Source organism: Drosophila nasuta, chromosome 2L, assembly GCF_023558535.2.
Source record: "Drosophila nasuta strain 15112-1781.00 chromosome 2L, ASM2355853v1, whole genome shotgun sequence".
Classification (NCBI taxonomy): Eukaryota; Metazoa; Arthropoda; class Insecta; order Diptera; family Drosophilidae; genus Drosophila; species Drosophila nasuta.
This window is the reverse complement of record NC_083455.1, coordinates 16,339,740-16,362,414: the sequence shown is the minus strand read 5'-3', so window position 1 is coordinate 16,362,414 and position 22,675 is coordinate 16,339,740. Positions and strand designations below refer to the sequence as shown.

Genomic DNA, 22,675 nt, shown 5'->3' with positions numbered 1-22,675 from the left:
TAGTGGAACACGTGTTGGACTCTTAGCAATTAAGATAGTAATTTTAAATATGTGTGCCACTAACTGGTTCCTCAAATGGAGCGAAATGTTAATTGTAGAACAGTTGCACAACTGTTGGCACGTGCGAACGCGAGCGCCCGCAATTGCGTTTATCGAGAAATTGTGTACGTCAGCTGCAGCTGTCAATAAGAGCGATTCACAAAATTTTTCAACAACCAAGAATTTGTTATTGTGCGTGTTTGCGGAAATTGACTGCTGCAATCGCGTCATCATAAGCGTAAAGTGGCATTAAACGCATGGAAAACACATTGTTGTTGTTATTTAAATGTTGCATGCATGTAATGCACTAAGTGTCGTACGATTAACAAGGAGCAAGGAGCAGCTGAAGCTGAAAACCAACAAAACCAACACACCGAACGCATAACTATGTCATTTGTGGGTGGAGGGGTGGTGGGCGGAGGCACTGATGTGCATAAATTTGTTGAGGCGCTGCAGGCAGATTTTAAGACGCTCTCACTAGAAACAAAGAAGAAGTATCCGCAAATAAAAGAGGTAAGTCAGGGTCATGTACTCAGCTGACGTGTGCATCATTGCCTTCTTTCTAATTGCGGCAATTTGTCATGCGGCCAAAAGTGGGTGGTGAGAAGAGAGAAGGTGGGTGGCCGACGCCTCTTATGGGGTGGAGGGGTGGTGTTGGTCTGCGCAACGCAATTATGAAATTGATAGCAAACGCCGGCACAAAGCGGAAATAAAATTGATTTTATGACAATTACATTAATTGAATTGGTTGTGCATTGCAATTTTGCAGGCATGCGAGGAGGCGATTGCCAAGCTCGCCACCGCGGGCAGCAGCCAACAAAACTCGGTGTATTACACCGTCAATCAGATACTCTATCCGCTTGTTCAGGGCTGCGAAACCAAAGACTTGAAAATCATCAAGGTGAGTGACTCATTATCATAGCAATGGCAATCAACTAATGTCTTTGTTTGTAGTTCTGCCTCGGCATGATGCAACGGCTTATCACCCAGCAAGTGGTGGATCAAAAGGGAGCTCTCTACATTACAAATGCATTGTGGACACTCATGGAGCACAACATCGAAGAGGTCAAGGTGTTGCAGACAGTCACTCTGCTGTTAACCACAAATCTTGTGGTGCATGGCGACACTTTGGCTAAGGCGCTGGTGCTTTGCTTTCGTCTGCACTACACCAAGAATTCCACCATTGTGAATACAGCGGGGGCGACGATAAGACAGTTGGTGTCGCTGGTCTTTGAGCGCGTCTATCTTGAAAAAGATTCGGTGCCCGGCTTGCAACAACAGCAGCAGCAACAACAGCTGCCGGATGCCGATGGCTCGAATAGTTCGCAGGATGGCCAAACGTTTGCATTGGATGCATTTCGGCTGTTTCAGGATCTGGTGCAGCTGGTGAATGCCGAGCAGCCTTATTGGCTTGTGGGGATCACTGAGATGACGCGTCCCTTTGGCTTGGAGCTGCTCGAAGCGGTGCTCAGCAACTTTAGCGCTGTGTTTCATGAGGTAAGTAAACTGTTTTCTCAGTAATTCGAATTCTAATTCTTCTCCTTTGTTCTTATAGAATCAGGATTTTCGCATGCTGTTGAAGGAGCGCGTCTGCGCCTTGGTTATCAAGCTGTTCTCGCCCAATGTCAAACACCGTCAACTACCGCCTTCCAGCAACAACGGCACCGCAGCTGTGCCAGCTGAAAAGCCATACTTCCCCATAAGCATGCGGCTATTGCGTCTGGTGGCGATACTTATACAAAAGTATCACACAATTCTTGTAACGGAATGCGAGATCTTCTTGTCGCTGATCATCAAGTTTCTGGATCCCGATAAGCCGCATTGGCAGCGTGCCTTGGCCTTGGAGGTCATACATAAGTTGGTTACACGCTCCACGCTAATTGCCTTCTTCTGTCTGTCGTACGATCTGAAGAATCATGCCACACACATCATACACGATATGATTGCCGCCATGGGCAGCTATGTGCGCTACTCGTTGATCAATGCGTCCGCTGTCCTGAGCAATGGTGGTGGACAGCAGCTGCCTGGCGGGGCTGGACAACAGCCCAGCACATTGGCAGCGCTGGCAAGTGGTGGTAGTAATCAGTGTGGCTTCATGTTTCGAGGCGCTTATCTGCCACTAGTGGCCACCTTTGCGCCCGGCGTATCCAAGGCGGTTTAGTAAGTAGCTTGCACCTTGCACACATTTAATTACTTTGCTAACAAATTTCGCTTTTAGTTTGGAGTTGCTGGACAAAGTGGATGCGCCCAATATACCCGATAGTTATGGCATTTCTTTGGCCTATGCCATACTTCTGGACATGACACGTTCCATTGGTGGCGTCATACAGCGCACACCGGAGCTGCATCCCACCCACAATACGGCTATTGTTAGCGAGGAGGAGCACAAGCCGCTCTGTCTGCAGCTGGTGAACTCCAGCTGGTCCGGCCTATTGAGCGCTTTCATTCCACTGGTAGAAACATCGATCGATGAGGCGACCACCGAGAACATACTGAAGGCCATGCAAAACTATGCAGCATTGTGCGGCATGTTGGATCAATTGCAGCCGCGAGATGCTTTCATTATGGCCATGTGTCGTGCCTCTTTTCCGCCACACTACGCCATGTCCATATTTGCCAACAATTCGCAGCCCGATGCGGATTTGCGTTGTAAGTGAATGCTAATAAGTGAACCCGATATTTATTTTATGTTTTCTATATAATTTTCCAGGTCACACGCGCAGCGGCAGCCAGGATCTGAGCAGTCAGTTCATCAACAGCTGCAGCGCAGATGGCGGCGACTTTCGTCCCCAAATTGTGGCAGTTGGCACACCATTGCCCAGCGCCTCGTTGCCACACAGTGTGATGCAGGCACCTGTTATGCTGACCAATAAGAATCTGCAGTGCATGCGTGCGATTTTATTGCTGGCGCACAACAATGGCAGCATCCTGGGCACCTCGTGGCACATTGTGCTGCAAACGCTGCAGCATTTGGTTTGGATACTGGGACTGAAGCCCTCCACGGGCGGCAGTTTGCAGGCGATGCCAAAACCAGCCGTGGATTCCAATGTGGGCATTCAAACGGCAGTGATGGCTGATTTGCCAGTGCTGTCGCAAATGATTGGCCAGCTGTTTGAGTCGAGTCAGTATTTGGACGATGTGGCGCTCCATCATCTGATCGATGCATTGTGCAAGCTCTCGCATGAAGCCATGGAACTGGCCTATGCCAATCGGGAGCCATCGTTGTTTGCGGTGGCGAAGCTCATGGAAACGGGATTGGTGAATATGCCACGAATTGAGGTGTTATGGAGACCGCTTACCAATCATCTGCTGGAGGTGTGCCAGCATCGTCATATACGCATGCGGGAATGGGGCGTGGAGGCCATAACGTATCTGGTGAAGTCTGCGCTGCAATTCAAGCACAAGCAGCCGCTCAAGGAGAATATAGTGAGTACTTGCAAAGTTATCTACAAAAAGAGCTGACAATTTAATGCTTCATTGCTTTCAGGAACTGCAAACTATGTTGCTGAGTCCTCTCTCGGAGCTGTCAACTGTGCTGCATGCGGATGTGCGTCAACGCCAGCTGGATTGCGTGTTGCAGATTCTTAATACAGCCGGAGAGATACTCTCGTTTGGCTGGCCAGCCATCATTGAGATCATTGGCGCTGTAAATGATCATCATGGCGAGCCGTTGATACGCACTGCATTCCAGTGTTTGCAGCTGGTCATCACCGACTTTCTGACCGTAATGCCTTGGCGCTGCCTACCACTTTGCATCAGCACAGCCGCCAAGTTTGGCTCGCAAACGCAGGAGCTGAATATCTCGTTGACAGCCATTGGTCTGATGGTAAATTAGAAAACAATGAATTGTGAATTGTTTTTTTAACGTATACCTTTTATTTGCAGTGGAATATCTCGGACTTTTTCAATCAAAATCAAGACAAACTTATGTCCACGCAACTGGAAGATGTGACTATATTGCCCGACTTTCCGGGCACCGTTAAAATGCCGCAATTCGACAAGCTGTGGATGTGCTTGTATGCCAAGCTGGGTGAACTCTGCGTGGATCTGCGACCAGCTGTGCGCAAGTCTGCCGGCCAAACTCTGTTCTCCACAATTGCGGCGCATGGCAGTCTGTTGAATCCACCCACATGGCAGGCGCTTGTGTGGCAGGTGCTTTTCCCACTCTTGGACAATGTGCGCGCTCTCAGCAGCTCGGCCAGCAACGAGAAGGTCGATGCTAGTGGTAACATTCTCATCCATCATTCACGCAATACGGCACAGAAGCAATGGGCTGAAACGCAGGTGCTGACGCTCTCTGGCGTCTGTCGAGTGTTTAACACCAAGCGCGAGTTGCTGCAGATGCTGGGCGACTTTGAGCGTGCCTGGTCGTTGATACTTGAGTTCATACAAAATGCGGCACTCAGCAAGAATGGTGAAGTATCCTTGGCGGCACTCAAATCGCTGCAAGAGATCATGTATCACAATAGCACGGAGCGTGCGCTGAAAGATGCACAAACGGCACAGCAGCAGGACGATGAAATCTGGACTGTAAGTAGCAAATTGCTTTGTTATCAGCATTTTTATTAAACTAACATAATCTTTTTAGATTGCCTGGAACATTTGGCTAAGCATTGGCATGGAGAGCACTAAGATGTCGGCGACATCAAGACAACTGTCTTCTGGTGGCACCGCTGGCGACAGCCAAGAGGACTTTTACATTCCCAGTCAGGCTTTTCTCACGGCGCTCATACAAATCTTCCCTGCTATCTTCCAGCACATTCAAGTCAGGTGCGACTGCAAACCTCTTACGTCCCACATTTAATTGTTAATCATTATATTGCTCTTGCAGATTCAGTGCATCCGACTTTGACAAGTTCTGCACGGTGCTAACGAATGCAGTTTGCATTCCCGTGCAAACGGATGCGGTTCCTTACATTATGTCCACGGTGTCCGATACGTTGCTGACGCCCCTGCATGATGGTATATTGGAGTGCATGGAACTGATACAGAAAGAGGCAACGCGAGCAGATTCGGACCCCAGCATACGCCAACTGATACCCGCCATCTTTCGCCAGCTACTGATCTTCAGCAAGTTTGCCTGTGCACCGCCCACTTTTCAGCAGAGCGTCGAGCACAACAAGTATGGCAAACCGAGTGCTCATTATGCCAACAATGCATCCATTGAAGTGGTCAGCATGAATTACATTCCATTCGGCGAGAAGTCCATCAGTATTTGCGTCAAGTTGTATCAGAGCACTGCCACCGAGGAATCGGTGGTGCAGGAGCAGATACTACACGACATTGTCAAGGCGTTGCGCACTCCGCTAGCGATGAAGTACAAGTGTCTGTCGTCGAGCACCTGGAAGCTGGCCATCTCCAGTCTAATCAGTGTGCTGCACACGGGCTTGAAGGTGGCGCGAGTGAAGCCTCAGCATTTCAATAGTCTTTGGGATGATTTGGCTGACACATTGGACAAGTTTCTGTTTCCCGTCAGCGTGTGCACCATCGAGGATCGCGGGCTAGAGGAGATTGTGCTAGATGAGACCATTGATTGCCAAGTGATTGAGTTGCTGCGCGACGAAGTGTTGCCGTTTGCTCACGAAATGCCGCATCAGTTTATTATGCAAATTGTGGTGCTGCTCAACAAGGGCTCCATACACTCGGCGTCCGACAGCAACATCTGTTATGAATCGGATTGGAAGTTGCGCGAAATCTTTGCCAAAACTTGTTTTGAAACGTTGCTGCAGTTCTCACTTCTGGAGGATCAGACCAGCGTCACAGCCAGCAACAATAATCGCCTTAATGCTAATCTACTAACTGCTGCTGGCGCCGGCGGCAATGTCAGCAAGGATTTTGCCGGCCGCTTGGCGGTCACTGCGTTGCTGCATCGCTTCCAGGAGGTGCTAAAGCGGTTCAATGATGACGAACGCCAGAGTGGCAAGTGTCCGCTGCCCAGGTGAGTCTGAAACTGTAAATTAAACAGGCATTTCAACTTGAATTTAATGTATTTCTGCAGATTCAGGCTGTCGGAAATATCTTTTGTGCTTAAGGCAATCGCAACGCTAGTGGTGTCCATGAAGAAGGCGCCAGCATCCAAAGGTAAGTAAGCTTCATCTAAAAACCTTCAAAATCCTTAAGTTTCTGTTTGATTTTGCAGTCAATAAGCCCGCCTGGGATCTGCTCATAGGACTGTATCCTTATCTGGTGGACTGCACCACAACTACGTCGCCGGAGGTGTCGCGATCGCTACGCGAAGCGCTGCTGCAGTATACGGATCTGTTGCAAGCACCTCGCACCTCCAATGACAATGCAATACAATCGAATGGTCAGCAGTGAGAATATGCATAAAGCCAGCCAACCAGCCAACGGAAGCGAATCGTTTTTAATTGTTTAAGCCAATTGTCCTTTTGAATATATATATTTACATACACTTATCTAATATTTACATATTTATTTTAATGTGCATAATTTAATATTGTTATCACTTTTACCCCTGCGCTATCCCTCCCTATATTATAACATATATATGTATTTGTATAATTATTATTATTATTACTATTGTAGTGGTACAGCTAATAAGACCTAAGTATATATGTATGTGTGGCATTATCTATCTTGAAAAGTGGACTACAAACATCTCAAGAAACACATTGCTGTCAAGAGCTTTACAGCTTGATAAGATAAGTTACCCAAAGCGAACCTCGTTAACCTATAATGCAGCTATCGCAACAGCAGCCAAAAAGAAAAACAATATATATTTCTTTAGTACCTTTTCGCTGTTCACTGATAACGATAACGATATGATATGATAATTACTTATGAGCTATGCGTGTAGCACATTTTAAACAAACCTACCTAGAAATGAAATAGACTTGCGTGTTATCTGAATCAAATACGACTATACTTAACCATGATGCAACAACTTTGTAGTGACGTTTTTAAATAAAGCAAAATTATTATTACGTAAAAACTTTTCACTCACAAATCTACAGCCTAAGACCTTGATTTATGACGCCAATTCCAGTTATCACAAGTGTGTCCACTTTAGTTGGAATTTTTGCTCGTGCAATTAAATAATAAACTGATTACACCCCATACAATGTGTGAATAATACATAAAGGTATTTCGGGCACACAAAAAGACACTAAAGATGTGGCCTGTTTAATCATTTTCTAGCCATAACTCGGGCAAATCTTTAAGGATCTGGCGAGGACCTTTCTTTTTGTCATCACTGTAACGAAAACTATCAATTCGCATTCAAGGATTTTTTGTCTTTCCAAAAAATACTCTTAAAATTTTTTTAAGGAAAATGTTCCAAGAATTTGAAAAATCTGCCGTATCTCGGCCATTTGAAGGACGATCATGATGTCCTTTGGCACACAGAGTGCTTTTATCAATACAAACCGATTGACATACTAAAAAGGACGAATATCCTGCAATCAGCCAAGTTATAAGGACTTTTTTGTTTACAGAAAATAGCGAATAACTCAACCATATCCTGTCTGATCCTTGCGAGTCCTATGCCAAACGACAACTATTGATGACCACTACCATCCTGCCAAAAGACATTTAAATCGTCCTTGTAGTTCCTGAGTTATCCTGCACTTTGCAAATTTAGCTTATTCCCCTTAAGTCGCTGACCACAAAATTACAAGTGTTGGATCCTTAGATGACCCAATATTTTTTTGATGCCAGTCGAAAGAGTTGGTCTTTGCGATCCTAGCAATATGTGTCCTTAGAAAATGCGGATGGATGTGTCCGAGATATAGCTTGTTTTCGAAAAAAAATCCTGGACGCACCTTCAAAGTATGCTATAAAAATGTAATTAATCCGTCATTCATTTTTTCAAGGGTGAGTATAGAAAAATTTGAAGGACTATCGTGATGTCCTTTGGCACATATATAGCTTTAATAAATCCAAACTGATTGACACACTGAAAACGACGAATATCCTGCAGCCAAGCTACAAGGACTTTTTCTAATACATAAAATAGCGAATATCTTGGTCCTGCGTCAAACGAAAGCTCTTGGTGGGGACATTCAAATCGTCCTTACTGTTCTGAAGTTATCCTACAATTCTCGATATTCACATATTTTCTATAGCCCCCGAACTGAAAATTTGCAAGTGCTGGATTATGAGATGGCACGTTATTTTTTTGATGCCAATCGATAGAGTTGGTCCTTGGATCTCGGAAATGTGTCCTTGGAATATACATTAGCATTTGGACGAAATGTAGCTTATCAGGTTAGTTTACCATAGACACGCCAAATCTCACTTACCTTTTTTTTGCTGTGAACTGTGCGTGGGGAGAGATTTTAGAGTGCAAAAAATGTTAATCTAAATAAAATTTTTATTTTAATTTGTTTTGTTTTCATTTTAATCGGTATAATAAGTATAATAACATTTTTGTTGTTCTTGTTTTTTTTTTTTGGTTTTCATTCATTATTATTTTACCTGTTAATTTTAATGTTTTTTATATAGTTTTTGTTTTTAATATTAGAATTAGGCAATCGAGTTAATACTACCTTCGTTTTAAATATTATGCAACGAATTGGGTTTCTTTTTAGTTTTTGTTTTTTTCTTCTTTTTATTTATGAATTTTTAAATGTATATTTAATAAACTCATTTCCATTCTGGCTAAGCAACATATCGGTCTCTCTGGCGATCCACATGTTGCTTCTTCTTCCACTTCATTTTTCTCATTTATTTATTATTTTGTTTATATATATTTTGCTGTGCCTTTTTAACTCAATTGTTTTTGTAGTTTCTTTTTTGTTTTTAGATTTTAAATTTTATTTTTTTTTATGCCGTGGGCGCTAAATGTACAGTTGCCTTGTAAAAATGTACAATTTAAGCGCTTGCTTTTAAAATATTTTTGGTTTTGTTTTTCTTGTTTTTTTTTTTTTGTTTTTTGTTTTGTTTTATTTTTAATTTTTATTAATGTTACAATTACTAATTTAGTTTTAGCTGAAAGTCGCAATCACCTTAATAAATAGCCGCATTTATATATATTTTCATATATATAATAATATATATATAATGTTTTGTTTTTAGATTTAATTAACCTTGTGTTCTTATTATTTTAGATCTTTTAGTTTTATGTTCTGTTTGCGGAGTTTGTTGTTGTTGGTTTCGGAGAGAGGGGAAGGGGAAATCTTAGATATAATACAATTGTTTTTATTACTGCACTAACGCTCGTGTGGATTGCGATTTGATTTCATATAGTACTTAGTTATAAACTGGGTTCTTTTCGTCTTCTTCTTCTTCAAGTTCTGCTTGTTTCCGGAAATATGGCATTAAGTATGCATGTATTTGTTGCGTGTGTGTGTGTGTTGGATTCAACAATTTATTTAGTTACTCTAGTGACGACATTTTGCTTTGCGTTCTTCTGTTCGGATTTCCTTTTTTCCTATCCCTTCTTTGTTGTCCTCATTTCAACACTCTGTACATACATATGTGAATGCATGGCATGTGTGTATGTGGGTTAGTAATGCATTTTGTTGTTGTTAAATAAAACAAAACAAAAATTAACAAATTAAAGCTTTCAAACCATCGATGTGTTTAAAAATTAGTATTCAATTAAAACGATATTTTGATAGAGGAAAACAAACAGAAGTTGTAAATATTTTAGAATTTTAAAAAAGAATTCTGAATTTGTGGATTTAATACTAAATTGTTAATTTTAATTTTGCACAATTCGTAAATTTAGTCTTTACTTTTATCGATAGTACACTCGATAGTTTGACAGCTCTAATGCATATGCAAGTGCTAAAAACAAGTGTAGTATGTATGTTTCCTATATATATATATCTTTATATATAGATGTATTTTGTATATGTTTATGTATATATGTATGTAGTATAAATATATGTATATCGATAGAAATATCGGTAGATTAGTGGAGAGGCGTAAGGAGCGCAGTTTTCCATGAAATTCGTTAAATCGTTATGTTTAGAAATTTGATGAATGGGTATTATTATACTGTTTTTTTTCTCTTTTGTTTTGTTTCGTTATTAATTTATGTTATTTTATGTATGCATGTATATGATGTATATTTATGTGTTGTAATTTATTATGTGTTGTTAGTGTAGTTGTTTGGTTGTGTTCAATTTATTAAACTCTTTACATTAAATTACATAGCTAAGTTGTTGTTTTATTTTATTTATTTTTTTAATGCCATTAGCCATACAAAATGTCGTGTTGAATACACACATATACGTTAATATTGTATATGTATATGTATATATATGTAATCATTTTGTTGTTGCTTTTAGTTTAATGAACACTTTGTTGGGTTCAATTCAATATTAGTTTAAAAAGTTTGCATTTTCCATATTTATAGTATTTTAGTTTTTTTTTTTGTGGTTTTTGGTTTAGTTTATAGTTAGTTTAGTTAAGTTTAGCGTTGGTTTTAAAAAAGTTGCTCATCGAAATGAATATTTTTTTTAATAGTTAAAGAAGCGCTGTGCCCTGTTGACTTGTGATTTGTTTAAACATTTGCTCTACATCCCTTCTTCCATCTTTCCATATATAGTAGTATTACTATGACTATATAAATTGCTAAAAAATCATAGTTTAAATAGTTCATAGTTCATTTGATGTTATGTAGCAATTAAATACAGTTTGAAGACGCCTGGATTTCACATGCTGCCAGAATATCGTATATCGATAACCAAAAATAGATAAAAACTTTTCGTCCGATATTGGTGTTGGTATTTTCTTTCGGCTAGCTATCGAATGATTAATTGTTTTTTTGTTTTTTTTTTCTTAATATGTGGGCACTTGATTGATTTGCTTTTCATTTCTCTTCTATCAATTTCATTGTTCAATTTAAAATAAAAAACACTTTTTTTTTATCTATTTTTGGCTGTCTTACGGGATCTCATTGTATAATCTATATAATTGGTTTGCTGTTTTTTGTTTTGTTTTTTATTATAAATGATTTACCCGTAGTTATAACTGGATTATAGAGTATTTCATACAAATTGATTATACGCCTAGTGTGTCAGAGAGCAAGTCACACGTTTTCACGACGTTTGCTTCTACAAAATCAATCAGGAGAATACTTTCGATTTGGAGTTTGTTTTCTTGCATTACAATTAGTAAATTGTTGTTCTTCTTCTTGTTATTCTACTGAAACCCTAAGGCAATTTCATTTTGTTAGGCTAACTTTACACTACAAAGAGTTACGAGGACATTAAGAGGACAACGGAAACAACGTAACGACGACAAATTTAATCGATACACAACATATCGACATCGATAACTATGACAAAAGTGCACATCTATAGGCACTGGAGTTGCTTAGGGAACGGGGACTTACACGAATACCAATTAGTTGAGGTAAAACGTGTGACTTGCAATCGATATTCGATCTTTGATCATTATCGATCATTCATTCGTTATTATCGTGTAACTAATTTTGTGTGTTTATTTTTGGATTTATGTTTGTTTGTTAGCTTTTTTTGAGTGTTGAAACTGAAATGATCGTAAGGGTGAAACATTTGCGGTGATTTTTGAGACTACATGATGAAATATACATCTGTAGTTGGAGTTGCGGTTTTTGTTTGTTGTTTGAATGGTTCAAAATTGGTTGTAACGTGGCTTAAAGCTAATTAAAATTACCTGTTATCATTAATAATATTTATGTATATCGCATATATACACATAAGTTTATATATATAGATATATCTATATATCTAAATATAATATTATATTAGATTCGCTTACTTATAATTTTGTTTTTCATGAAGCGCTTAACGCGGGAGAGTAAAATTGTGTGCCAGTTGTTGTTGTTGTTGTTGGTTTTTTGGTATTTGGTTTTGTTATCGATAATAATCATAATACATACATATCATAATATAAACAATCGAAAAGAAAGGCATAAATAAATATATACTGAGGATTTATAGGATACACGATTTGTTTTGTCAGGCTTTGTTCTTGTTTTTGTTTTGTTCTTGTTGTTGTTGTTGTCGTTTTTACTGTACATAAAAAAACATACAATACTGCGTATGTACTTGTTGTATATAAGTGTATATATAATGTATAGTATTTCTTTCTTTTTTTTGGTTTTTCTTTTTGTTTGTAGTATATAGCAATAGTTGACGAGTGTTTAAAGTTGTTGTTATTTTGTAGTATGTTCAATAGTCGTTCTTGTTGTTGTTGTTGTTTTTGTTTGTGGGTAACATTACGTCATACATTATAGCAGTAAATAGGTATCGTAGCTGTTCTTCTTCCTGTTGCTGTTGGTGTGTGTTTGTGTGTGTGTGTATACGCAACGTGGGCTCACTTATTCAGTTCAATAGGTTACATGTATGTGTGTGTGTGAATGTGTGTCATATAGTACACATGTGTATGTACGTACGTCTGTCGTAGTGTCTGCGAGTGTGTGTGTGTGTGTGTGTGAGTGGGAGGAGTTAGAGAAAGTTTTTTTGGGGGCGTAAATAAACAATTTGTCTGCTGTATACAATACACATAATAATTATGTAGATCTATATATTATATATAGTCACAAATAGTCGTTACACAAATAAGCCACAAACTGTACAATAAAAAACTTATGCACAAAAAACCCTAGATTTTGCTCATTTCGATTGCGATATCGATATCGATCACTTGTTATTGATCAATCGAGAGTGTTACGATTACGACGGTTTCAAAGTATCTAAATATCTTCATATATATATATAATGTCTATATATATATATCCATGTATATGTATCGATATCGAACATACACACACGATGATTCAGTTTTTTGCATTTTCTGCATTAGTTTTCCATTTGTTTTGTTTTCGTATATAACAAGAACGGTTATTTATATTATTTATGATTTTATTTATTAGTTTATTAGTTTACTATACAAATGTCTCATGTTGTTTTATGCACATGTCAACATAATAATTTATCCTCATTATTAATTTATTTATTTTTTATTTATTTTGTTTTTACTGAGAACACAGTTTACTATATATATATAAATATTTAAAGCTTTGGTGGCGGCAAAAAAGTGAAAAACAGAAATCTAATATGAGAAGTTTTGAAAAGTCAACTAAGGATATTCAGAATCAGATTAAGTATACGTTTTGTTTATGTTTTGGTTTTTTTTTTTGTTGAAAATTGAAGACCGCTTTAGTATTTTAACTTGGTTTTCTTTATACACACACATACATATACAACCAAAAAGGTTTAACAACTAACAGAAATCAATTAATTAATTATTCAACAGTGGTTTTGTTTGTATTTTACTTTTTGATTTGCTTGTTTGTTTCTGTTTGTTTTTACTTTTTACTTTTAGTTTTTGTTTTTGCAAAAATGAGGCAAAGTCGTCATAATGTCGTAATCATACATAACATAATTATAATAATCATATTTCATAGTAAAAGTAAGCAAATAGTACTGAACTTTACAAGTTTTGGCAGTACGCAATTTGTTTAAAATTATGCAAATTTACAATGTAGTTGTTGTTGTTATTCTTCGTCTTCTTATATGTTCAATTTTTACCATATTCATTTTCATCATCATCATTATCATTATCATTTCATATTATTTGATTTGTATTTTGTTTTTTTCTTTTATTTGGTTTTGTTATTAAAATATACTCATAACGCGCTACTTAATTGTTTAAAAAGTTCTTTATTTTTATTAACTAATATTAATAAACAAATTTTAACATTTTTCTCTTTCAACAGTTTTTTTGGTTTTTTGTTTGTTTTTTTTTTGTTTTTCTTCATTTGCATTTTGTTTTGGTTGTTCTTTTATCTCTTGTTATGTTCGTACTTTTATTTCTTGAAGATTTGAGAAGTATTTTCACTTGATCGCACCCAAGAAACTTGAACTTAAACACACCCCGAAGAAAACTAGCTACAAATGAAAATCCCATATATAAATAAATACGCGAGATTGAAGACGGAACCCTCGACGTTTTTTCTCTTTTTACTTTTTTCTTTTCTTTGTTGGTTTTCTAGATGTAAACAATAAACTTGTTAGGTTATGTACAACATTTCTTTTAAGATGGCGATTCAACCTACGTACACACACATGTATGTGTTAATATATGTATGTATTGTATGTATGTGTGAGTAACTGCTTTTGGGGGACTGGGGGAAGGGGGCGTGATACATCTTTAATAGTTGTTGTAATTGTTGTTGTTGTTGTTGTATTAAGAGTACTGCGGATTCGGTGTTGGGTTCTGGACCATCATCGTGTTATCATCGTCATCAACATCGTCGTGCCAACTTCGTGGATCCCATTGATCGTTTAGTTTTGTTTTGGTTTTTTTTTTTATTTGTTATTTTATATATTTATTACTAGTGTTCCGATTTTGTTTTTTATTTTTAGTGTTCATTTAACTGCTATCACTTTCATTTGTTAATGTTAATTTTCCATCCTTTGTTTAATATTAATCTGGTTTTTTCTTTTATAATAAAATACAATTTTACTAAACAATATTCGCAGACAATTCTTGGGGTATCTTGGGAGTAATTTTTTGTTTTTAGGATAGAGGACCTCCAGCCAGGATATTGTTTTTTTGTTTGGGGTATTTCAGATAGAGAGAGATAGAGTGTGTGAGAGAGATAGGGAAGGGGGCTTGGATCTTTTGTGACAACACTCATTTTGCTAGTTGTATGTGTATATTATGTATATAATATAATGCTTTCATTTTTTATTTATTTTTTTCTTTTCGTTTTTAGGCTGTCTTTAGGAATTTTAATCATAATTTCTCCTTTTCTTTTTCCTGCAATAGAAACAACAAATTGCAAAATCGGATGAGTCAAGAGATTGATTCAAGTGGCACTAGAAAACTTATCGACTTAAGATTGCTAAAGTTTTGAAAACAAATCAAAATCCAAATGCAAAACGGAGGGAAAAAGGTGGGCAGCAATCAATTAATCAATTAGTTAAATCTCAATTACGGATACAAACATGAGCAATGAAAGAAAAATTATAAATAATTTCAATATAATTGGAAAAAAACAAACAAATTGAAAATTTTCTAATTGTTGTCCGACTTGCTGTTTTTTTTTTTTTTTTGTTGGTACAAACATTAGACTACTTGTTGTGGCTGTTGTTAATTGTAATATAACATAGTCTAGTATATAATAATATAAATATAATTATGGTTATGGTTTTAGTTATAGTTGGTTTTTGGTTTTATTTTGTTCGGTTGCATATTTGCTGAACGCTGGGCACACTTTCGTTTGGTTTAGAGGTGGAATTGAATCGACTTTTGCATTTACTGGTGGGTGGGGGCAACGATAGCGAGCGATAGCGACAACAATCGATAAACCAATATGTCAATCAATCAATCAATCAAGCTGCAGGCGGTTTCTATGGTTATTTGTTTTGTTCCTATTTACTTATGCATTAATTATTTACTTATTGCGAATTTTATCAACTACGGCATTACAATTTGCGACAATTGTTAGTTACGAATTTGATGGTTGGTTTTTTTTAATTAGTTTTTTTTTTTTTTTTTTGCATTTTTTTGGTTTTTTGTTTTGTGGAGGGAGGAAAGAAAATAAGAAAAGAATGAAATACAATTTGATTAGCTTTTCATGAATATTAGCTACGCAATTTATTGGCACTACGAATTCGACGATTACGAAAAGCAAAACTGAAAAAGGAAGCGCTTAGCACACATGGACACATAGAGATGGTTCCGAATCCCCATCATATTATTATATCTTGGGCAAATCTGCAGTTGCAAGTTAATACTGTTAAATATACACTTTTGGGTTTCTTTTTTTTTTTGCTTTGATTCTTTGTGTTTTGTGTAGTTGGGAGAACGATCTCTATAACGCATATATATATTTATATAGCTACGATTTCAGCAAATCAAATAAACGCACAGAAATACTTTCACATACAGCGAAACTACAAATATAAATACAAAAATAAATACATACGGAGCAGACATTAAAAATGCAATGTGTTTAATTGTTTTCTTTTTTTTTAATTTACATTGGGTTTTTTTTTTTTTTAGAAATCCATCTCAAAACGCACAAAATAATAATTTTGGATAAAAATAGCACAAAGGTTTTGCATTTAAAATTAGGTTATATTTATAGACGGAAAAATTATAATTGTTTGTAATTTGTAATCATAATAACAATATGGTAATAATCATAAGAATTATTCACAAAACTATATTTAAAAAAGGAGCAAATCATAAAATGGAAACTGGAATTGTAACTGAAAGAAATAAAAAATAAAAAGTGCGCAAAGAAAACAAATACTTTTCCGTGTGTACAAACTAATTAAGTGTATAGGGAGGGGGGCGGAGCGGAGAGGAGAAGGCACTACAAATATTAAAAAAGATAAAAACTGCAAACTGCAAAAAATAAAAGAAAAGAAAAATGGCTTTCCTGGCGTAGCCGAGTATGTGATAAGGTTTGTTGTTGTTGTCGTATTGTGTGTTATTGTTATTTAACCAAATTTATTGCCAACTTTAAGCTTAGATAGTCATAATAATAATATACATAAGTAACGATAGAATAGAATAGTTTGATAAACTTTGTGTGTATTGTTTTCTTTCAAGGCAAAACTCGATCTCTCGATGCTAATCATGTTGTTTGTTTTTGTTTTTGTATATTGGGTTTGTTTTAAATTAGAATTAAACAATAAGTACTTAAAACAAAGTTCATAACATTTCACTTTCAATCTTAATAATGCACTCGTTGTAAATCATAAGGGAAATTGTGTATGTCTGTGTGTGTTGGTGTTGGTGTCGGTGTATGTGTATGTGTCTCTGTGTGTGTGAAAGTTAAGCAACAGAAAACAGGCGCAGCAAACAAAATTTTAAACTTTTTTTTTTGGACATGAAATTATAAGGCATATTTATATATAAATTGTATATATAGATATATAGATATTGTATAATTATATAGTATTTATATGGCTATAAAAACTACGCTCAGTATTTGGGGGTTTGTGTGTTGGTGTGTGTGTTTAAGTGTGTGTGTACTTGTCAATATTAAAGCAATAATTGTGTTTTGTTTTTCTTCGTTTAGCACACATCGAAAGTAAAGTTACAAAGTAAATTGTTTTGTTTTTAATGTTATGTTTTGTGTGGGCAGCAAAATTAAAAAATAAATTATAGCTATAAGCTTTTTATCGTTTTCAAATTTTCGCTTGTTGCGGCACGCAAAACGCTTCACTAAATCATATTTAATTCATGTGCACACACATTACATACATACATACGTGTTTGGTTAATTATGATACAGAGAAAACGATAAAAGAAACATTCAATTTTTTGCACTAATTTGTTGGGATACGAACGGGTGTTGGGAACTGTGTGTGTGCGTGGGTGTGTAAGTGTGAATTGTTGTGCCACAACAAACGACGCGAAAACAACAAAACAAAATCAAATTGTGAATTCGTTTGTTTTGTTGAAATGATTTTGTCTTGTTGCTTAATTTGTAATTTATAAATTGTTAACTAGAAGAATTTTGCTAAATTTGTCGCTGCTGCTGTTGTTGTGTCCATGTGTGTGTGTGTGTGTGTGTGTGTGTGTGTAAGTACGTCGCAAGTGTCTCTGTGTGTGTGAGTGTTGTGTGTTTGTCTGCGAATGCAGCTTCAAACGTCTTTAATTGCAGTTTATTAACTAAAATGTAAATTTTCTGCTGCGTTTTAAATGTTGTTTAACAAGATTTGGTGTTGTTTGTTGTTGTTGTTGTTGTTTGTGAACTGCTTGTTCTTGTTGTTGGTGGTTGTTGTAAAAGGTTGTTGGTTGTTGATGATTTCTTGTGTTCTGGCTGTTGTTGTTGTTGTGGTTGTTGTTCTGGTTCTGTTGGTGGTTGGCAAACTTACTGTTCTTGGGGATCAGTATCACTCTCCTCCAGTTCACTCTTGTTGCGTCGCTTCTCATAGATGAGAATGATCAAACAAAGAATCAGCACCTCAGCACAGATGCCCAGGAAAGGCCACAAGGCTGCGAATTTGCCTGCAATCATCATATTTGTATAATTAACAATAATCCAAAATCTTGTTTCTCAATCTCAAGTCATACCCTTAACACGAACAGTTGCAGTATCGTTGGCATCGTCAGGGGCCGCATTGTGGCCTGAGCACTTGTAATCGCCTCTGTCGTCCAGAGTAACATTCTCAATGATTAGAATTGAATTCTCGACATTAGAACTTTCATCTTTTTTCAGTATATAACGACCTGTGCTCTCTGTTACATTTGTGTAATTGCCTGCGAAATAAATATCAAATAAGATCAAATTTAGTTTCATCTTAGCTCTTGCTTATACTAATATTTACCAAAGCTCCATGACAATCTAGGTTGACTACCGACCGCTGTGCACGGGATTGTCAATTTCTCGCCCTCCACAACACCGTGATTTGAAGGCACTCGAACAATCGGCTTAGCTATGAATAGAAATATTTGTTCAATTATCTATTGCATATACATGTTTTAAATCTAGTCTTATTGGTTGTAATTATTTTGGATTTAGTGTTGAAAATTAGATATTTAAATAAGTGAATTTTCGTTCTTTGTTTTGGAAATTAGAGTACTTTTAAGTCAAGCTGTTTAACATGTATTTTTTTCAATGGATTTGCTTAATTTTAATATAGTAAGTTAACATAAAGTTCCTTACCAATCGCCGTTATATTCTTGGATACGCCATTTAATTCACAACTGTAACGACCATCGTCGATAACATCCGCCTTGTCAATCACGAACTTTCCTTCAGCCTTGATAATTCTAAAGCGGCCTATCAGAGTTTTCACATCATTCACCAAAGTGTCGTTCTTTTTCCTACAAATGCAAATATTAATAAAAACATTAGTTGAACAATATCTGAAAGTAGTTTTATAATTGATGAGATCAAATTTAAAGCGACAATCGTATAATTATATCAAATGCTAAATATTGAAATTTATCGGAGAATAGATTTCCTAAACTTTGAACCTATATTATCGCTGTTTTTGTTTCTTTCGATAAACTGCCTTTGAAATTGTTTCGTCGTTATCATTAGGTGTTAATGACGAAGATATCTTTATATTTGGCATAAAGCGTAGTTAAAATTTGCAACCAAAGAACTTGTTGTTCATCGACTTATTATAAAGCATATAGAACAATGTTCTTAGTCGTCTTGTTAAGCAAAATGCGGGGGCCCTTCTTCTTTAGGAAGTTTGGTGCCAATTATTCAGGACTAATTCAACATGAGGCACGCAATGGCAGAGGCGACCAGAGGACCGACACAAAGTGTCATTACCATTACGAGGCGCCCACACAGAGAGCAAGGCAGAGAGAGAAAGAGAGAGTGAGAGAGAGAGAGGGAGAAAAGTAGAGTCGGAAAAGCCCACTCCTAGGTTAGCTAGGCAAGCAGGAAAGTCGGCCACTTTTTAGCACCCTCTCGCTCTCGCTCACACTCTAGCTTTGCTCTCTCCAGGTTACGTCAGTCAAGTGAAAGGGGTGGCAATGGGCAGGACAGAGCAGGGGAGGGGGGGTTTTGGGGGCCAACATAATTAAGCAAAAGTGCTTAGCTGTGCCATATTAAAATGATTGCTCTTATAACTGCCAACTATATAGTATGCTTGCTGTCCCATCACATCGCATGAAAGGACCCAGTTCAAGGTGCCACATTGCTGTCTCTATATTGGCCCTTTGAGGGGGTTAAAGAATAGGGAGGGTGGTGAAGGCAATATTTACTTACCATATGAGATCACTATAATTCCCAATTTTTACCTCACAGCTGAGTATAAGATGCGATCGTATATTATAAAATACCATTTGCTTCTCCACGTTTTCATATTTTGGCACCAACGATTCTGGCCCTGAGAAATGCAGAGATGGGAGGAAAAATGTATCGTTAGAATGTGTGCTAATATTTATTCAACGAATATACATTAAAATAGTATACAAATATTGTATCGTATCAAAAAACCGGGGGCAGAAGATAGAGGATACAACGTTTACATAAATAAATGCTTAAATAAACTTGTATGACTAATAATTAGACGAATAAAATAAAAAAAATAACGTGTCAAGATAAAGTTCTTATAATAAAATACATATATTGATATATATATGGAATAGTATAATATATTGTAGATAAATTTGAGAAGGCGAGCGCCTAAGTTATGAGAGGTGGCAACGAGGGGGGCGGAAGGGGGTTAAGGACGGTGTCGCAGGTACGTTGAGCTGAGAAATGTCAATACATATTTTGTAGTATTCATGGCAGAGTGACTTTAAATAATGTACTCTACTACTACTTAATCAACTGAAACTGAAAACGAAAAAAAAAACTGAAATAAAAAAATAAATAAACTCATTTGTAATCGTAAACGTTATCGATATCGTTATCGTAACAAGTGCAACTGAAGAGGGCAGCAAAGTTACACACACACAGTACTATGTATTGTATATGTATGTATGTAAATGCTTACGTTTAATGATAAACATATATATTTGGTTTGTTTTGTAATATGTATTTTTAAAACTTGGACTGAAATCAAATAAATTTTCATTTACGCGGCATGTATAATTTAATTTTTTTATAATAAGTATGCATATCATTAGTTAATTGGTAATTACAATAATTAATTTGTATGTTTATTTTATGTAAAGTTAGCTTCAATTTTCATGTTGATATCTAAATGCAGAATAATATTATTTATTAAACATTTATTGATATTGATATAGTATGTACGAAGAAGCAAAAGGAAACTAAAGCGAAAGCGATAGTCGATGGCCGTTAGCCGATAACCGATAGCATATAATGCAATAGTAGGCCACACAATGCATGTGTTATCAGCTGTTTACTTATCGACGGCACAAACAAAGAGAGAGGTGAGAGAGCAATATGTATGAAGAGATGTTTAGCTTGATGTTGCTTTTCATCATCATTTTCATTTTGGGGGCAAAACAACAAGGCTAGCGTCTTATCGCCAATTCGAAATTACAATCGAATTTAATATGCGTCACCAAAATGGCGGCCAATCAATCAAATTGAAGAGCGCTGAGCTGAACTGAGCTGTGCACCTGACAGCAGTGTGTTCGTAGAAAAATAAAGACAAAAACTAAGGCAAACAACTAAAACATTGAAATCGAAATGAGAATAACAAACAACAACAGCAATAACAATAACAACAACAGCAACAACTATAGCGGCATATAAATGAAATCAAAAATTATTACACATACATAAGCGAGTAGACAAAGGACAAAGAAAAACAAAAACAATTTGTCAAGCAACAACAACAAACGAAGAGCGAAACATAAACTTTGGCTGTGTATAAAAGTATGCGTGTGCGTGTGTGTGTGAGTTTGAACGAGCTTACGAATTGAGAGTCGTCGAGCGAGCGAGCTAGCGATTAACGTATACTATAATAAAGCCAACAACACCAAATTACAATCTATCGATGGCGATGTGTGGTTTGAGAGCGAGCGATGAAGACGTGCTAGGTTTTGTTATCGATGTTTTCTAATTCTAGCGCAAAAACGTAAGGAGAGCGGCGAGAGAGGACAGCGAGCGAGCGAGCGAGAGAGAGATCGAGTACGAGCAAAATAGAGAGCGAGAGCGAGGCTTAGACAAATAATTTGACAAAAGTGATTTAAATGCGAGCGAACGAACGGAATGTGTGAAGTTGTTGTTGTACGCGGAGAGGAGATTAAACAAAACAACAACAAGAGGAGGGAGAAAAAGTGAGCTGAGTGAAATGATGATATAAATGTTGCTGTATTATGTGTGAGTATGTGTGACTGTTGGAATGCATGTTCGTATGTTGTTAAGCATGTGTGTGTAGTATGAATGCATGTGGGTGTGGGTGTGTGCGTGTGTGTGTGTGGCTCACCCTTCTGAATAGGCAAGAGCATCTTGGGCTGCTGCTGCATTTGCCCATAGTTGTTGTTGTTGTGGGCCGTGGTGAATAATGTGGTCGCCGACGTAACGGTGTCGCCACCTATAGCTGTTGTCGGCAAAAATTGCGGCGAATACGTCTGATATTTCTCATTGCGATGCCCGGAATGTTGCGGCGGCACTGGCAGTTGATAAGCGTTTAGTATGTGCTGCGACTGCTTTTGCAACTGTTGCTGTTGATGATGTGTACGATGATGCGGTGTGGTTGTTATTGTCGCGCTGGCCGATGATGATGATGACGGTGATGACGACGACGCTGCTGCAGCATCATCTGTGGCAGTGTTGAGCAGTGTTTGATTGTACAGTATGGTGGGTGCCTCTGGTCGGGCCACCGTATGTTCCTCCCATCGGGGTGGTGGAATAAAGGGCGCCGTTGCCGAATATATGCGATGAATCGCTCCTTCGTCTTGGCCACCACTAGCCGGAGTGTTGTACCACTGTGTGGTGAATTCGTTATACGACGCATTTCCAACTGCACCATAGGAATAATGTTGTTGTGGTTGTTGTGCTGGTTGCCGATTGTTGTGCGGATTGTGCGGCATTTGTTGCTCCTTCCACGTCTTGGTGAAGACATCGTTGGGTGAACTGGGCGTCATCTCATCAATCGTTTGATATCCACCGCCACTTTCCGTCGAACTTAGCGACTCTTTGCTGTTCACGCGCAGCATATGGAAGCCATTGCCATGACGGTGATTGTTGTTGCACTGATAGCGTCCCTCGTGCACCTTCAACGCATGTCGCACCTTCAGCTGCGCTTCGATCTTGTGCGACTCCCCTGCG

General features: G+C 37.4%; 2 protein-coding genes across 10 annotated transcripts in view; one reads left to right on the top strand and one right to left on the bottom strand.

The window, feature by feature from the left end:
- The first annotated feature begins 181 nt into the window (after window positions 1-181).
- LOC132791089 (protein MON2 homolog) lies at window positions 182-6,996 on the top strand. Its single transcript, XM_060799893.1, has 12 exons — window positions 182-552; window positions 809-940; window positions 994-1,536; window positions 1,595-2,199; window positions 2,258-2,688; window positions 2,750-3,465; window positions 3,527-3,865; window positions 3,925-4,569; window positions 4,628-4,809; window positions 4,871-5,977; window positions 6,038-6,120; window positions 6,179-6,996. The coding sequence occupies exons 1-12, from the start codon at window positions 427-429 to the stop codon at window positions 6,355-6,357; spliced, it is 5,088 nt and encodes a 1,695-aa protein (XP_060655876.1). The 5' UTR covers window positions 182-426; the 3' UTR covers window positions 6,358-6,996.
- A 1,505-nt stretch (window positions 6,997-8,501) lies between these two features.
- LOC132791097 (basigin) overlaps window positions 8,502-22,675 on the bottom strand; it is a 29,417-nt gene continuing 15,243 nt past the window's right edge. For 7 of the 9 annotated variants that reach the window (XM_060799910.1, XM_060799925.1, XM_060799949.1 and 4 more), the window contains exons 4-10: window positions 21,831-22,670; window positions 19,691-19,811; window positions 18,629-18,789; window positions 18,291-18,398; window positions 18,037-18,222; window positions 17,838-17,970; window positions 8,502-14,760 (exon numbers count right to left, since the gene is read on the bottom strand). In XM_060799910.1, coding sequence (XP_060655893.1) covers window positions 14,733-14,760; window positions 17,838-17,970; window positions 18,037-18,222; window positions 18,291-18,398; window positions 18,629-18,789; window positions 19,691-19,811; window positions 21,831-22,670 — 1,577 coding nt within the window. In that variant the 3' untranslated portion in view covers window positions 8,502-14,732. Of the gene's footprint in view, window positions 14,761-15,401; window positions 15,421-17,837; window positions 17,971-18,036; window positions 18,223-18,290; window positions 18,399-18,628; window positions 18,790-19,690; window positions 19,812-21,830; window positions 22,671-22,675 lie in introns of those variants that run through there. The other 2 variants (XM_060799956.1, XM_060799965.1) reach the window with 2 other exon arrangements.